Source organism: Dendrobates tinctorius, unplaced genomic scaffold, assembly GCF_039654945.1.
Source record: "Dendrobates tinctorius isolate UK_male_01 unplaced genomic scaffold, ASM3965494v1 ptg000103l, whole genome shotgun sequence".
Lineage (NCBI taxonomy): Eukaryota > Metazoa > Chordata > Amphibia > Anura > Dendrobatidae > Dendrobates > Dendrobates tinctorius.
In genome coordinates, this window is record NW_027361771.1 from 40,477,315 (window position 1) to 40,495,241 (window position 17,927).

General features: G+C 42.2%; 1 protein-coding gene across 3 annotated transcripts in view; it reads left to right on the forward strand.

Moving 5' to 3' along the window:
* The window catches only part of ZDHHC5 (zDHHC palmitoyltransferase 5), an 84,062-nt gene extending 68,267 nt beyond the window's left edge, over nt 1-15,795 (forward strand). For all 3 annotated transcript variants that reach the window (XM_073588273.1, XM_073588272.1, XM_073588271.1), the window contains 4 exons: nt 4,267-4,390; nt 11,891-11,970; nt 14,288-14,718; nt 15,024-15,795. In XM_073588273.1, coding sequence (XP_073444374.1) covers nt 4,267-4,390; nt 11,891-11,970; nt 14,288-14,718; nt 15,024-15,162 — 774 coding nt within the window. In that variant the 3' untranslated portion in view covers nt 15,163-15,795. The remainder of the gene's footprint in view (nt 1-4,266; nt 4,391-11,890; nt 11,971-14,287; nt 14,719-15,023) is intronic.
* Nucleotides 15,796-17,927: the final 2,132 nt, after the last annotated feature.

The following is a 17,927-nucleotide window of genomic DNA, read 5'->3' on the forward strand; positions in this document are numbered from 1 at the left end:
CGGTACATTTTGACCCACGGACATCACAAATTGAAAAAGGAAAGAGCTATTCTGTCTTCAAATATAACAAAGGAATCGCGGAGGACTCCCTGGGCAAAAATCTTACTGCGTTCTACAAAGAGATGTCAGATGTCCGAAAATGGTGAACAGAGGACGGCCACCTCAGGCAACAAGTGTGCAAGGGAATTGGTAAGAAGCGCAAGTGTGAATCCGGTCAGCATCCATTATTTCCTGAGCTAGAAGACCATCTGTGAATGTGTTGCTGAAGCGGGAGAAAAGGCTATGGTTGTGCGCAGGGCTCATATTCAACAACTTGCCCTTACAATGTCACCACAATTAGAAATATCCCCAGAAGATTTCAAAGTATCACATCAGTGGGTGGACGGCTTCCTTCAGGAATGTGAGCGGTCTCCAAGAAGATCCAGAAGACTGGTTAAGCTTGAATATGTTTAAGCGTGCACTTGCATTGCAGTCCTTTCTTGATGGCATTGACTTTTCTAAATACCAACTTTCCAACATGTTTGCTATGGATGAAACTGCAGTGATTATGGGTCAAGGATCACAAACGAAAGTTGATCAGCGGAGTGCCTCCTCTGTCTACGTTCCCTCCACTGATTATGAAAGTTCATGTGTTACTTGTATTTTGGCAATTTGTCTGGTGGAGCTAAACCCCAGCTCTAATCGTTAGGTCAAGAAGGAGGAGAAGATTGAACGTGCTTCAGATATTTATATTCTCGAAATGGAAAAAGCCTGGTGCACATAAGCAGTTATAAGGAAATGGTGCCATGTGTTTCGCGAGGTGGCCAAAGAGGCGTGCTAGTGTGGGATTCAGCCAGTGCACACCGGACTAAAGTCATGAAGAACTTCCTTCATGAGACGAAAGTAGATGAAATAATGATTCCCACAGGAATGACTACCCATCTCCAGACTCTTGATATGAAAATTAATCACTACATTGAAAATTGAATGGAGAGAAATTAGTGTGGCCATTTTGTGACGCTTGGACTGCAAGAGGTTGTGACTTGGGTGAAGAATTCACTGTAGAAAATCACCGCCAGTTGTGTCGCCAATGCGCTACAAGAAGGCTACATGGACAATTGCTAGACATGAGAAATTGGGGCCAATGATTCTAAAGGAAACGAGTCACAAGAAATTCACAGTGGAATCCAAATCCCGAAATATGCCGATGTTTCAGAAGATGATGACATGACTGTGGATTTTTGTTCTCAAGAAATTCATGATAGAATTTAAGGTTCCAGAAGATGACTACATGACTGTGTTTAGATAAATGCGGATTTTTGTTCATGAATACTGTTTACTGTAGAGTGTTGTAATGGGGAAAAGGATCTCAAGAAATTCATGATGGGATTCAAGGTTTGGAGAGATATGATGACATGTTTATATTTGAAAAAATATGTTGATTTTTTTGTTCAAGAATAAATGTGGAATGTTTCTGGAAGAAAAAAATAAGACCTCCCCTGAAAATAATCCCTGGTATATCCTTCAGAGAGTAATAAATAAGACCTTGTCTTCTTTTTGGAGAAACACGGCATCCATTACCAAGTATGGGATCTGCGTCCTCCATTAACCTCTTCAATACCTGGAGATCTGAAGCTGAAAGTTTTCGGTTATTAACTCAATAGGAAGATTTGAGATTGTGCAGTTTGATATTGCTATATAAGGTGACCGTGCTATGTCTGCAAAAAAATTTTTTTCAAGAGGTGTTTTGGTTATTCCACGTAATCTTTGTTTTTGAGTGCGCTGAATCCGAAAATGACCTCCGTTTTGTCATAGGACATCACGTTTTCTGACAATTTAAGTAACTATGTTAAATAAGACAATACCTCAAAATAAATGAAAATAGACTCCTAAAATTAATTTTTTATTACAAATGTTTCATGAAAATAATTTTTTTTTAACTGCAATGAGCTCACTAACACACAATAAAATCGATTCTTCTTCCCTGTGAGGCTTCTCTTGGTACATTTACGCTTGTGAGTAGCATCTGTAATATCTCTCTGAAGCGTCCATCAGTAGTCTGCCATCATTGTAATGCTCCATCTTCCCTGGTATCTTCTTTCCATCTCTTTAATGTCCTGGTGGAATCGTTCACCTTGCTCTTCACTCACAGCTCCCAAATTTTCAGGAAAGTGGTCAAGGTGGGAATGGAGGAAATACACTTTCAAACTCATCAGGCAACCTAAAGCTTGAAATGCTTTCAGCATTCGTCCGACGATTTTTTTGTAGTCAGGGTCTTTGTTATTGCCTAAAAATTTCTCTACGACCTCTCTAAATGCAATCCACCCTTCTTTTTGAGGATGCATCATGGTATTAATAAACTCTTCATCAGCTATAAGCCATATAATGTCTGGTCCGACGAACACACCTTCCTTCAATTTTGCCTCCGAGAGGCCTGGAAACTTGGTGACCAAGTATTTGAAGCATTCTCTATCTTTTGGAAGTGATTTTACGAATTGCTTCATCAATCCCAATTTGATGTGGAGAGGTGGTAGAAGAACTTTATGGGGAGGAACCAAAGTTTCTAGGAGGACATTTTTTTTCACCAACTGTGAGCACCCTCAGCTGCCAATTCTTCTTGGTCCCGTGATTTTGCCGGTCTCAACTGTCCCATAGACACAGAAAACAAGGGTATTTGGTATACCCAGCTTGTTGCCCGAGCAGCATGCACAAGACTTTCAAATCCCCGCACACTTGCCAACCGTGGTCTTCATATTTAAGTTTACGAAGAACCAATTCCAAGTTCTCGTAGGTTTCCTTGAGGTGTACGGAATGACCTGCAGGGATGGAAGCATAAAAACCGCCATTGTGGAGTAAGCTTTGAGACTTCTTTTTGAAGAATCTATAAAAAGACGCCATTGCGCTGAATCATATTGGATTTTTAATTGACCCATCAAACCTTCGACATCGATGCAATAAACCAACTTATTTTTATCTTCCTGGGCAAAGTAAGGAATGAACTCGTCTTCACGATGTCTGAACCATGAAAAAGACACTCCTGGCAACAATAAATTCTTACTTTTGAGCCTTGATCCGAGTAACTCAGCGGCATCTTTGGGAAGATTCAAGTCTCTTACCAAACCATTCATCATCTCCTGGGAAAACAATTTTGGTCTTGTATCATCTTCAAAGTCAGAACTTGATTCATCATCTGGTTCAGGTATGACTCCACCTTCATCGGAGCTAGTTATCTCTTCCAAGGTAGCAGGGGCCTTGGGTACTGGTATATCTGTGCCATGGGGATGGGACGAATTGCTGAGTGAATATTTGGGTATGAAATGGAATGCTTCCATTTTGAATTATACCCTTTCATATCGCATGAACAAAAGTAACAATCGTCACTATGGTTCTTTTGCTCTCGCCATACCATAGGAATCCCATAATGGAAAGATTTTTCCTTACCCTTGAACCAATTTTGGAGGTCCTCAACACACCGTTTGCACACGTTGAGGCGCCCAAGCTTTATCTTGATCTCCAAGCTTTAGTCCGAAATATGCGAAGTATACTTTTTTCACAAAGTCTGTAATATTCAGCTGTTGCGTCAACACTGTATATTCACAAATGTAACAGAAACTGTCAGGCGAATTAATACACTTCCGCTGAGCCATAATGCTAATTTTGGGAAACACGGTTGAATATGACGAGCTAACACGAACTGAGATTAAAAAGAGTGAACAGGCGAGAACCAAGATAAAACAATTGAAACAAGCCCGGGCATGTCAGAGCCCACTCGTTCAGCTTGCAACATGTTGATGCTGGTTTCATTAGCTCACTCTGCAAGTTCTTTTCTTTGAAAGTTATATTTTTTTGGCATTGTATATCTTCAATGCATTGATGTGAATTAATTTATAGTAATTTTGACTTTCAAAACCCTAAGATAAAAAAAAAAAAAATTGAGAAAAATTAACTAAATTTGAAGAGAATTTTGCATTTTGTGGCAAATCCTGATGTCCAGGATTTTTTTCAATATTTTTTTCGTTTTCAGCACACCAAAATACATGGAAATTAGATGAAAATAATCGAACAGCTTTTTAGTCGCAGACCTGTGATTGTTCTGAAAAGTAATTACTAAGCAGTTAGTTCTCTTCATAAAGGTTGTCTCGTCACAGGAATGACAAGAGTGTTTGATTGAGGTGGTGACGGTGGTCTTCACTACACAGCCAGTATTATGTAACCTGCGTCTAGAATGAGACACTCCTTTTAATAAGACTGTTTCTAACATTATTCCTCTTTTTTACCATTTCACAGTCTCGGAGCAGTCTGGAGTTGACAGAATCTCAGTCAGCCGATGCTGAACCTCCACCACCACCTAAACCGGACTTGAGTCGCTACACAGGACTGCGAGGCCAGTTAAGCCTGGGGGACAGAGAAGGTGTGTTACTTAGTACGGTCACACTGTGCGTAAGCTACGCCATTAGTGCTCCCTGTGGTTTGAGTACGTAGTGATGCCACATTCAGTATAAATCCCAGGTATTGCAGTCTTATAATGGCATGCTCTTAACCCCTTCCCGACATGTGCTGTACATATACTGCTCTTCGGGAGCTGCGTTCTCGCAAACAGCAGTTTATTTATGGCGTGGACTCATGCTGAGTGCCTTGGCGATCGGGTGCAGTTGTCAGCTTTGTGAGAGAGCTGACTCCCTGCAGCAACGCCTGCGATCGGTGCGTGGGCGTTTAACCTCTTTGCTGCTGTCAATAGTGACAGCAACATGGAGGAGATTGCACGCAGGGAGGGAGCTTCCTCATTGCTGCCATCAGACCAACGCGATGTGATTGCGTTGTCATGATGGTCTCGGGGTCCTTCACGGTCCTGCAGGTAAGGTGGTTGACATGCCTCCTTCTCTGCATGTCATATGCTGATGTGATACTCTGAAGTGCATATAATGATGTCCCATCCAGTGACAATATGTAAAAGTAAAAAAATTACTAAAAAGTAAAAAAAAATTAAAAAATCCCCAAGTAATGAAATCACCAAATATTTTCCCAATAAAAACATTTATTGTATTTTTCGGACTATAAGACGCATTGGACCATAAGATGCACCCCATATTTTCAGAAGAAAAATAGAGAAAAAAAAGTGTCAAATGGGGGTCCATCTTGCAGTCCCAATTTGGCTTACTGGGGGGTATCAGCACAGGGGGAGAGTGGTCACAGGGGTTGTTTGGTGGTCCAGGCTGGTGCGGAGGCCTCCGGAAAATTCCATCCCAGGCTGTTGCGGCGGTGGTGCTCTGGGGTTCCCGGTATTTTGCGACCGATGCGGCGGGGCTCCACCGGCATTTTGCGACAGGTGAGGTGGTGGTGCGGCGGGGCTCTGCCGGCATTTTATGAAAGTCCGGAGGCCCCCGCTGATCCATTGCTGTGATGTGGTGGCCTCCGTGAAAATATCCCCAGGGGGCGGCGCATGCTCTCCTTCAGATCTTGGTAATGAGATCTCGTCCCAGGATCTCGTTTCTCGAGACCTCTGTGTCGAGATCTCAATCGAAGTATTCGCCGCCCCCAGCAGCCATTTTCCTGGAGGCCACTGCATCGCAGCAATAGATCTGCAGGGGCTTCTGGGCTTTCACAAAATGCCAGCGGAGCCCCGCCGCACTACAGATCACCACCGCCACATCACAGAGCATCACCGCCGCACCAGCCTGTAAAGGGAGGCTGCATAGCCCTGCAGCGTCGGACTGGGACCACTGCCACAGTATTTTCTAAGGATATTCCGACTATAAGGCGCACCCCCATTTTCCCCAAAAATTTTTTTGGGAAAAAAAGTGTGTCTTATAGTCCGAAAACATATTTGGTTTTGCCGCATCCGTAATGACTTGCTCTATAAAACTATCCCAGTGGTTAACCCCTTCGGTGAACACTGTAAAATAAATTAAAAACGAAGCAAAAAACAATGCTTTTTCATCTTATCGCTGAACAAAAAGTGCAATAAAATACAATCAAAAAGACTAATGCAAATAATCATGGTATCTCTGAAAACGTCATCTTTTTCCACAAAAAAACAGCTGTATGTCGGCTTATCAGCAGAAAAATAAAAAAAGCTATAGCTCTCAGAATAAAGCGATGGAAAAATATTTTTTTTCCTATAAAATTAGTTTTTATTGTGTAAAAGCGCCAAAACATAAAAAAAGATATAAATTTGGTGGTGTTGTAATCGTACTGACCCGAAGAATAAAGCGGCCTTATCAATTTTAACGCATGTGGAATGACGTAAAAAAACAATTCCTGAATTTGTTTTTTTGTTCTCTCTGTCTCCCAAAAATCATAAAAAGCAATCAAAAAATGTCATGTGCCCAAAAATGTTACGAATAAAAACATTAACTTAACTTCTGCAAAAAACAAGCCATAATATGACTCTGTGGGATGAAATATGGAAAATATATAGCTCTCAAAATATGGTGATGCAAAAACTATTTTCTTTTAAAAAAAAAAAAAAAAAAAAGCGTCTTTTTGTGTGTGACAGCTGCCAAACATAAATTCCCGATATAAATCTGGTATCGCTGTAATCGCACCGACCTGAAGAAAAAAGTTGCCTAATCACTTATACCGTGCGAGGAATGGTATAAAAGATAAGACCAATTCTTCACCTGCGGTTGATTTGTTCATTCTGCGTCCCATAGATCGCAGCAAGGCTCGGTGCACTTTTATCCTGCGCTCTGCGATTGCATCGAGGTTTCCGTGTAAATCTCTGAGATACGTGATTCAGACAGAAACCCCAATGGAAGATTCCCTGTAATGAGGCAGATGAAGGCACTGTGGACACCATATGACCTGTGATCTGGTGGTGTCCGTCTTTTTAGGATTGCATAAAAGAGCCATTGGCCACAGTTTTGTGCACTTCTGAAAAGGACACCGCGGAACAGAGGCCAGACGGGGTCCAGAGTAACTGCTGCCTCGTTACTTGTTATTTTCTGAATCAGATAATTTTTATTAACAAAATTCAAATCAACAGACAAAAACAATTTTGTCAAAATGAACAGGTTCACATATTTTCAAAATATCACCCTACCCCTTCCTCCCCTCCCCCCTTATATACATGAAAAGTCAATGAACAAGAAAGTACATTAACCCCTTAACCCCTTAACCCCCAAGGGTGGTTTGCACGTTCATAACCGGGCCAATTTTTACAATTCTGACCACTGTCCCTTTATGAGGTCATAACTCTGGAACGCTTCCATGGATCCTGGTGATTCTGACATTGTTTTCTCGTGACATATTGTACTTCATGTTAGTGGTAAAATTTCATTCAAATAACTTGCGTTTATTTGTGAAAAAAATGGAAATTTGGCGAAAATTCTTAAAATTTCGAAATTTTCCAACTTTCAATTTTTTATGTCCTTAAATCACAGAGATACGGCACACAAAACACTTAATAAGTAACATTTCCCACATGTTTACTTTACATCAGCACAATTTTGGAACCAAAATTTTTTTTTGTTAGGAAGTTATAAGGGTTAAAAGCTGACCAGCGATTTCTCATTTTTGCAACACCATTTTATTTTTACGGACCACATCACATTTGAAGCCACTTCGCGGGGTCTATATGATAGAAAATACCAAAAAGTGACACCATTCTAAAAACTGCACCCCTTAAGGTGCTCAAAACCACATTCAAGAAGTTTATTAACCCTTCAGGTGCATCACAGAAATTTTTTGAATATTTAAAAAAAAAAAATGAACATCTAACTTTTTTTCACAAAAAAAATACTTCAGGTTCAAATTTTTTTTATTTTACCAAGGGTAACAGGAGAAATTGGACTGCAAAAGTTATTGTGCAGTTTTTCCTGAGTACGATGATACCTGATATGTGGGGGGAACCACTGGTTCTGCGCATGGCAGAGCTCAGAAGGGAAGGAGCGCCGTTTGACTTTTTCAATGCACAATTGGCTGGAATTCAGATCGGACGCCATGTCACGTTTGGAGAGTCCCTGATGTACCTAAACAGTGGAAACCCCCCACAAGTGACCCCATTTTGAAAACTAGATCCCCAAGGAACTTATCTAGATATGTGGTGAGAACTTTGAACCCACAAGGGCTTCACAGAAGTTTATAACGTACAGCGGTACAATTAAAAAATCATATTTTTTCCACAAAAAATGATCTTTTCTCCCCCAATTTTTATTTTTCTAAGGTTAACAGGACCTAAAAGTTATTGTGCAATTTGTCCTGAGTACGCTGATACCCCATATGTGGGTGTAAACGACTATTTGGGCGCATGGCAGAGCTCAGAAGGGAAGCAGCGCCATTTGACTTTTTTGGCTGGAATTGAGATCGGACACTGTCGCGATTGGGAAACCCCTGATATACCAAAACAGTAGAAACCCCCCACAAATGACCCCATTTTGTAAACTAGACCCCCCAAGGAACTTATCTAGATGTGTGGTGAGCACTTTGAACCCCCCAGTGCTTTACAGAAGTTTATAACGACCGGGCGTGAAAATAAAAAAATCATATTTTTTCAACAAACGTGATCTTTTAGTCCCCATTTTTTTATTTTCCCAAGGGTACTAGGAGAAATTGGACCCCAAAAGTTGTTGTCCTATTTGTCCTGAGTATGCTGATACCCCATATGTAGGAGAAAACTACTGTATGGGCACACGTCGGGTCTCGGAAGGGAAGTAGTGACGTTTTGGAATGCAGACTTTGATGGAATGGTCTGCGGGTGTCATGTGCGTTTGGAGAGCCCCTGATGTACCTAAACTATTGAAACTCCCCACAATTGACCCCACAATTTTTACTTTTTTTTTTTTTTTTAACTTTATTACATTGTCCCAGGGGGGACATACCTGTCATGTGACAGATCAGCGATCTGTCACAGGCACTGCACAGGCTTTCCTCATGCCTGCGCTTTGCAGGCACTGAGGAAGCCAGCTCCCTGCAGGCCCCCGAAGGTCCCCGTCGCCATCTTGGATTCGGGGACCTGCAGGGATGGAGCCCCCTGCAGCAGCGCTGCACATTGTGCTGCTGTGGGGGGCTCAGGGAAGCACGGAGGGAGCCCCCTCCCTGACGATGCTTCCCTTTAACCCCCGGTACACCGCGATTGTGTTTGATCGTGGTGTGCAAGGGGTTAACGTGTCAGGGGCGGTCCGTGACTGCCCCTGACACATTTTGCCGGGTGTCAGCTATGTTAATCGGCTGACACCCGGCCGCGATCAGCGGCGCTCACCACGTGGGCGCTGCTGATCGCTGTGACGTACTATCCCGTCCCTGGCAATTAAGTCCCAGGGCACATGGACGGGATAGTACGTCACTTGACAGAAAGGGGTTAATATAGCATTCTTTTGGAATCGGCCCCTCCCACCCAAGGTTTCCACAATGTTTCAAACGTTTTTCCCCCTTTTCTTTTATCATAATTACTCTCTTCTATGCTTGCAATTAGGTCAGCCTGTCTATAAAATTCCTGCAACGTCTGTGGTTCTGCATTCATCCAATATTTTGCAATTAGTTTCCGTGCAATATACAATAATCTGGCTATTGCCAGCTTATGACAACTGCGCACCCGAATCTCCTCCTCATATCCCAGAACACACACCACAGGGTCCCTCTCAATTCGACAACCATATACTCCTCCAATCGTAGCCCCCACTGCTATCCAATATGAGGTCCGTTTTTAGCTTTGCCATAACGTGTAGTATCCCAGCCCCTTCATCCTGACACCTCGGATACTCGGAGGATCTGGGGTCTTTTATACTCTATGGAGCACATAAATCTGCGAAAGTCTTCCTGGCTCACTTAATAACAATTGGGGTATATATTCCATGATTTCTTCCCATTTATCCTCCTCTATCCTTCCCAATTCTTGGGCCCATTTCTCTTTTGCTTTAATCGGGTATCTTTTGAAAAATGTATACAATAAGTCTTAGTAGATATCTGAAACCACCCCTTTTGTTCCCCCCTTGGAGCAAGCATAATCCACCAAGATATCTTTATTTTTTTTTTTTTTATTTTTTTTTTTTTTTATATAGCGCTAACATATTCCGCAGCGCTTTACAGTTTTGCACACATTTTCATCACTGTCCCCGATGGGGGCTCACAATCTAAATTCCCTATCAGTATGTCTTTGAAGTGTGGGAGGAAACCGGAGTACCCGGAGGAAACCCACGCAAACACGGGGAGAACATACAAACTCCTTGCAGATGTTGTCCTTGGTGGGATTCGAACCCAGGACCCCAGCGCTGCAAGGCAGCAGCACTAACCACTGAGCCACCGTGCTGCCCGATCTTTATGAATCTTCATGTTAACCGTTTTGCTCTGTGTTGTATAAGCATGTCTAAACTGTGTATACTGAAACCTACAGGCCTCCGGTAGCCTATAGGTCTCCTGAAGCCTCTCAAAGGATAGCAGTCCTTGCACATCCTGAACCTGGACCATGTATTAACAAACCTGCTGCCTCAATATAGTGAATGGATGCCTCAGGGGTTTCATCTGAATCACGTCACTCAGAGATTTAGATGGAAACCCCAAAGTAAGTGCTCAACATAGAGCGCCGGAAAACTGTGATCCCAAACGTTATGTAAAATGTTCCCAATAAAAGCTTCCACTCAATCCGCAAAAAAAGCAAGTCCCCACTCAGATCTGTCATCTGTTAGCGGAAATATTGGGGGATGTCATGTTACTGGTAGCACAAAGGCTCTGGAAAAGGGAAATGACTCCTCTACCGCCAAAAGAAATTCAGCAAATTCTTTGATCCCAAATCCAATTGCCATTCTCCCTTCTGAGCCCAGTGTGCCTATACCACATTTATCGCCCACATGTTTGGCATTTCTGTAGTGATGAGAACCCGCCTAAATTACTGGTGTGTCTCCAGAAGAAGCATGAGCCGGACATAATGTACTGGCCACTACAATGGCAGATTTGCAAGTCAGCAACATCCAATGCTGCTTGTTTCTGGAAAACACCCATCTGTAGATAAATTCCCAAAAGGGTTATAATTTCCAAAATGGGGTCACTTGAGGGGGGATTCTGCTTTTCTAGCACTTAGGGGCTTTGTTGATGGAGTCCGCAAACTATTCTAGGACAATCCAGGAGGCAAACAGCGCTCCGTCCCTCCCGAGTCACTCCGTATGGCCAAGTACTGTACAGACACATATCTCTCTGATTTAAGGGCACAAAAATTAAAAGTTTGAAAATAAACCCATGTCCTATCAAATAAATTTTACCACTAACATGAAGTATAATATGTCACAATAAAACACAGTGGGATCCTTTGAAGCGTTCCATTGTTATTACCTCATAAAGCAACGATGGTCAGAATTGTAAAAATTCAGCAGTGGACAATAAAATAAGAGCAAAAATGGCCATTAGGTCTCTTTAAAGATTAACTGCACTTTTTTTTATAGTTACAAATTTTTGTAACATACTTTTACCTTGTGTTGTTTCCTTCTCTTCCCTGCTTCAACAAGAATCCATACACTATACTCAAACAATTTTTTTGTATGAGAATCCTCCTGTCTTGAGTACAGGGTGGGGTCCAGAAAGTCTCAGACAGGGAAAGTTGCATTCACAGATTGTTTGAAGGCAGTGTTTGGATCTTGCCAGCAGCAGTTGAAAGCAGCCTCTAAAGGAGCATAAATTGGGCATTCATATAGGAATGCAAAATAGTATTTGGGGGACAAAGACGCAAAAGAAGGTAATGAAGTATAAAAGAAATATAAGGTAATGACCTATGTTACAAAAATTCATAACTTTGCAATGCCTGGAGGATAATTTGTTAAAAAATAAAGTTTAGATACTCTTTAAGTTACTATAGGAATAGTGAAATGCTTAACTCCTCCCATGGCAGTGTGTACGTTTTACAGTATTTGTTTTGTATGTGTGTGGTGGTCATTTTGGCAACTTAACTATAACTTTTAACCAGACTTTTCCCTTTTGAACACAGAAAGCCCGCCTACTCCTACAATGTATAGATTTCGGCCGGGCTTCAGCAGTGCTAGTGGTGGACCAGCACCCATTTCAAAGGTGAGATACCATTTGGATATGTTCTAAATCATCTACATCTTCCTGGTTGGAGAAATGCTAGTCCTCAAGTCCTTTCTTTCAGTTTATCATTTTCTGTAGAGTTGAGTGTAATATATTCTATACCCTGTTATGAACCATTTCAGCCCGGAGACTTCTGATTCTAATGTCCTTTAATAGCACGGCAGACAACCTAGACCATTGCCTTAGCCAAGATTCCTGAACTTGCACTTTTGTAAAATTCAGTAGTCCTTTAAGATTTTTCCTGTTGCCAAAGGTCTGGCTATCAGGCCATGGTAATATATATAGATAAGCGTTATTTCATAGGACAGGATCTGCAAAATATGACTTCTACTCTTTCAGAAACAGCACCACTCCTGATGCATGTGGTAATGCCTCAGTCACATTTAGGGCTCATTCAGACGTCGGTGACTTCTTCAGATGTAAAAATTGGGCTGCGATTCATGTTTTTGATCAGTGTTATCAGAGTTTGGCCAATGTCCATGTCCGTTTTTATCGTCAAAGGTTTATCAGTTTTTCTTGGATGACAAAAAAAAGCAGATAAAGGTTTCTCAAGCTTCTCATTCCAAAACATTCTTTAAAAACAGACAGCACACTGATGCTATCCAAGTGCTGTCTAATTTTTTATTTTTTTTTTCATAGACCTGTAGACTTGCATTGATCTGAGACTTGGATCAAAATCGGACACGTCTCCGTGATTTTGTGCGGACCACTTGGGTTGCAAAATTACACTGATATGTGAACAGCTCCATAGACTGTAAGGCTATGTGCACTCGTAGCGGAACTCTCGCGGAAGTTACCGCAAGAATTATGGAATTCCATTCCGCGGGAAAATCGCATTTTAAATTCCCGCGGAAAAACTAGCGATTTGCAAGCGTAATTAGCTTGCAGAGTGCTAGCGTTTTCCAAGCGATCTGGAGCATCGCTTGGAGAACTGATTGACAGGTTGGTCACACTCGTCAAACACAGTGTTTGACGAGTGTGACCAACTTTTTACTATTGAGGCTGCCTATGCCGCATCAGTAGCAAAAGATAGGATGTAAAAAATAATAAAAAAAAATAAAAAATATTGTTGTTCTCACCTTCCGGCGTCCCGCGCAGCCTTCTCGCCTCTCCCCACGCTCCCGTCATCTTCCGGTCCCAGTAATCCTTTGCGCGAATGACAACGAGACGTCGCGTCCCGCGACGTCATCATGAATGACCGCGACGTCATCGCGGTCATTCTTGCAAAGGATTACTGGGACCGGAAGATGCCAGGAGTGTGGAGAGAGGCAGGAAGGCTGCGCGGGACGCTGGAAGGTGAGAATAACGATATTTTTTATTTTAATTCTATTTTTACAGGGATATGGTACCCACAGCCCGGAGGACAGTCTCCTCTCCTCCGGACCGTGGGTACCATCCGCAAATATTCTGCTTACTTTTCGCATGGTGGGCACAACCACAGGCGGAAAGTAAGCAGAACAATGCATTCCTATGTGGGCAGAATCGCCGCGATTCCGCTAAATTAATGAGCATGCTGCGTTTTTTACCGCGAAGCAATTCCACCGTGGAAAAAAATGCAGCATTAGCACAGCATTGTGGAATCCCGTAGGATTGCATGGGATGCTTATTTTTCGCGGCAAAATCGTGCGTTTAAAACCGCCGTGAAAACGTGAAAAAACCCGCGACGTGTGAATGCAGCTTAATAGGTAGGAGTTCTATCCTTGAAAATCACAGAGAGGATTTGTACAAGAAAAAGTGATGTCTGAATGAGCTCTTGTTTTAAGGGAGCTGAGCTGCAAATCCTAGCCCAACCCATGGACAGGTTTAACACTGCTACAGCAGCCATGTTCTTCTAATCCTGTAGATTGCCATCTTAGATATTTCCCTGTAGGGCTGAATCTCCAGTGAAGTCGGTCGGTGAGCCCTTCTTGCCCAGAAGGTGTAAAGATTGTCAGGCCATACGATAAAGATCTGATTGCTTTGTTGTGAGACTAACCTCTGGGACCTGCATCTCTCTTGAGAAAGGGCCCTTGCTCGTACCACTGTGAATGGATTTATTTGTTCACTTCAGTGGGCATTCCAAACATGTTGGGAAAATCGCTCTGCATTATGACCTGACAAAACAAGTCCGACTTCTTGTAGGTATGTCCCCACTCCCTACCTGGCATCAAGACCTTTACTGATGTTAATCTTGGAAAACCGAAGCGGCACATCTTTTACACAATGTATAACATAGTCCACGAAAGCCTGAATGTTTAGGGCAGGCACACTGTTGGCCTGATGGAGTTATTATCCTGATATTTGTCTGTTGTTTCAGCTTCCCCGTGTAGACAGCCTCCAGGACTCCCCTATGCCAAACTCAGATCTTTCTCGTCCTCCAAGTTCTCGCTCAGAACCCAGTCTAGAAGCAGACTCATGCCATGCACCGCCAGCCCGGTCTTCCAGTCTGCGCTCCGCCACAGGGACTTCTGCACCACTTCCATCTCTTCCTTCAGAAGGAACAACATCCACCTCATACAAGAGTCTAAATCAGACACAGAATGGCAGCCTGTCTTACCAGAGCCTATTGAGCCCATCTGATGAAACCGAGCCTGAAACTGCTGGATACTCTTCACCGTATCTCTCAGCTCGAGAACGCCTTCGACCAGCTTGTCCTCCTCCAATTGCCCCCCGTTACGGCAAGCCCCGAATCTCTCACCATCGTCCGGTAGATACTGATGCCGCAGCTCTGCCATTGTTGACATTAAAGTAAGTGTCCTGCTCATGCCTTCCATGTTCATGTCCTCTTGAGTCTGGGCAGCTGTAGGTTATGTTCTCGCCATGAGTTTTTGGTGCATTTTTGACTTATGTTCTATGGCTTTATATGGCAATATTACTTTATACATGCCACTTTTAGTAAGATGGTTTCTTTAGAAGAGGCTACTTTGCTTGTTGCCCATGCTTCAGACAGAGCTTTTTGACTATTTTCAGCATTGTTAGTCTTTTATTAATTGATGGTTTTTATATTTAAGAATCTCCTTTTCCCTAACATGCTGTCTTGAATTTCTCTATAGGGATGAGTCTCCTGGGAAGTCGGTGCACTCTCGAAGCAACGGCCAAGCTACTGTCTCTCCTCCAGTGAGCCCTTCTCGCCCAGGGGGTGTAAAGACTGTGTCAGGCGTAGGTGGGACAACGTATGAAATATCCGTATGAGAACTTCCAGACACACAGACGGTCAAAGTGACCATGTTCAGTGTGAGAATCAAAAATGGCCAATGGACCCTGCTGTGTGTGCCCCCCTCATTTCCGTGGAGTCGCTTGTGGAATCTTGTTTCTTTTTAAACTTTTAAAAAAAAATTTCCAATTCACTTTATTCTGAGTTTTCTGGGGACAGAAGATGGGCAGTGTGTCACCGATACGTTTTTACTGAGCTCCACCTGTCTTTTAATGATAAAACAGTTATTCCTTACTCCGTATCCATGTTGACTCTTCTGCTGACACCAGAGAGTGCCGGCTGCCGCCATGTGTTCTCTGAGATGATGCTTACGGTTACACATGGTGATTTTGCTTTCAGGTCAAAGGTCCTTCTCTTTCTTAGGCGTGGAAGTTGGGGTGCATTTCTTTTTTTAATATTTTATATATTTTTTTTATTTTCCTGTATCTGAGAAGGAACGTGATCTGCACAAGTTTATACATACAGATGAATATATGATATTATTTTACAGCTGGGGAGCAGGCAATAAATACCCCTCCACCTCCACACAAGGGAGAAATGAGGGAGGGTGCCTTCATTTTTATGATTTCAGTTACAAATAAATAAAACAAAGACCAAATTGTTGAGACATGTATGATTGGTGTGACAGCCGATTACTTAATATACCAATGTTTTATGATGTATTTTCACTTTTGCTCCATTTATTTGCTTTCCAGAATATTTGCTAATTTTTCTCCCCTCCATTAATCTTTTTTTTTTTTTCTAAATTTTTTTGGGCTCAGACTTTTGTTTTTTTTGCATACGAGCACTAACTGTGTTTTTCACAGATAGCACTCGTATCAATAGTAGTGAGTGAGGCCGTTCACATGTCTGGGATTCTTCATTGACTGAGCGTTCTGTGCAAAATGGCAGAGACAAGTCCAATATGGCTCTAGGCGTCAGTTCTAAATCTGCAATGTAAATCTATAAATCTGTGAAAAAATATCGGACAGCCCTTGGGTGCCATCTGAGTGTGGTCTGATTGTCATTGGCTGCTGAGAAAAACAGATGGCCAAACACTGATGGTAAAAACTGACACTAACAAATGTTTGCTGAAAATCTGCAGCAAAAAACACTAATGGAGCTCGGACGAGAAAAAACTGGCACCTGAGTGAGCCCCTAGGCCGGTTTCACACACACCCGTGAAATAGTGATCGTGCTAGGATTGGAAGACACTTGGTCTCCCGTCTTGACCAACTTGGGTCAGAAGACCCAGCGGTCAGGCTAAGTCTTATGCAGCCCGCACCATCTATGTTTCATGGATATGGAAAATCAGCCTTATTCTTTTTTAGGCTTTCAAGCCCATACTTTCATAGAATCATAGAATGTTAAGAGTTGGAAGAGACATCAAGGGTCATCATGTCCAACCCCCCTGCTCAATGCAGGATTCACTGAACCATCTCAGACAGATGTCTGTCCAGCCTCTGTTTGAAGACTTCCATGGAAGGAGAACTCACCACCTCTCGTGGCAGCCTGTTCCACTCATTGATCAACCTCACTGTCAAAAAGTTTTTTTCTAATATATAAATTGTACCTTCTCCATTTCAGTTTCATTCCATTGTTTCTCCTGTTTCATGCTTATCTTTCTCGAATCCTTATATTGAACTCTTGCAGATCCAGCTGGCAGTCTGGTTCCTTGGGAAAATATCCAACATATCTCTCCCCAGAAGGAAGGAATGAAACCCTACTAGCCTCTCTTTAGGCGGCATAGTTTTGGTGTTTGTCGTCTTTGTTGAATTAGGATTTATGTTTGCACATTTGTTTGTCACAAAGATCTCTCAAGATGTGGTGCCCTTATTGTAGGTGTTTAGGTGAGGAGTGGCCATCAGGTTCCTCAATCTGGTTTCTTCCTTAAGGGAGAATCAAACTAGATTTTCAGGCATGTGGGCTATGTGTATGGGTTCAACCTAGGCAGATACCAGAACACAGACAAGTTTCCTTAGAAAGAGATGTATTGTTTAAAACTCAAATCAAGTGTGGAAAAATGTGTCTTTGCTCAGCATAAATGAGTACACCCCGTTTGAAAACTAAGATTCTGATCAATAGCTCACAGAATTCAAGAAAAATGTCCAAAATTTTGAATAGGCTGAGTTTTATACAGCATTTTTTTTAACCCATAACATAAGGTGGTTAATATACAATAACTTTCAATACAAAATCTTCAGTTCCACTCAAATTAGTTGATGCAAAAATGAATAAACCTCATGCAAAATACTAGATGTAGTTGCTTTTAATATGACTTCCATGTTTTTTAAGGACAACACCAAGTGTTCCAGGCATGGGATTAACACAGTGGTGACATATTGCAACATCTGTCTTTCACCATTCTTCTAGAATGACCTCTTTTAGAGGCTGGATGAAGAGTGATGCTCAACTTGTCTCTTCAGAATTCCCCATAATTGTTTTAGTTGGAGTCAGATCAGATCATACTTGGCCACCAAATCATTCTCATACTGTTCTTTAGAAATGCAATTCTCTTGTAGCTGGAGTGAAGGTGCAATTAAAATTGTGGATGATGATTTTTGAAAGGGTCCGAAACAATGCGAGAATGAGATAAGAACTACAGTATCTCCAACAAAGTGTTAATCCGCACAGCCGGGAAGCTCATTCATTGCACAAATAGCTGTGTAAGCTGGTACTGCAAATATGCGTACTATGAGAAGTGCTCCATAAACCGGGGTGCCACTCCAAAGCAATTAGTCACAGCGGCTACACCAAAAAAGAA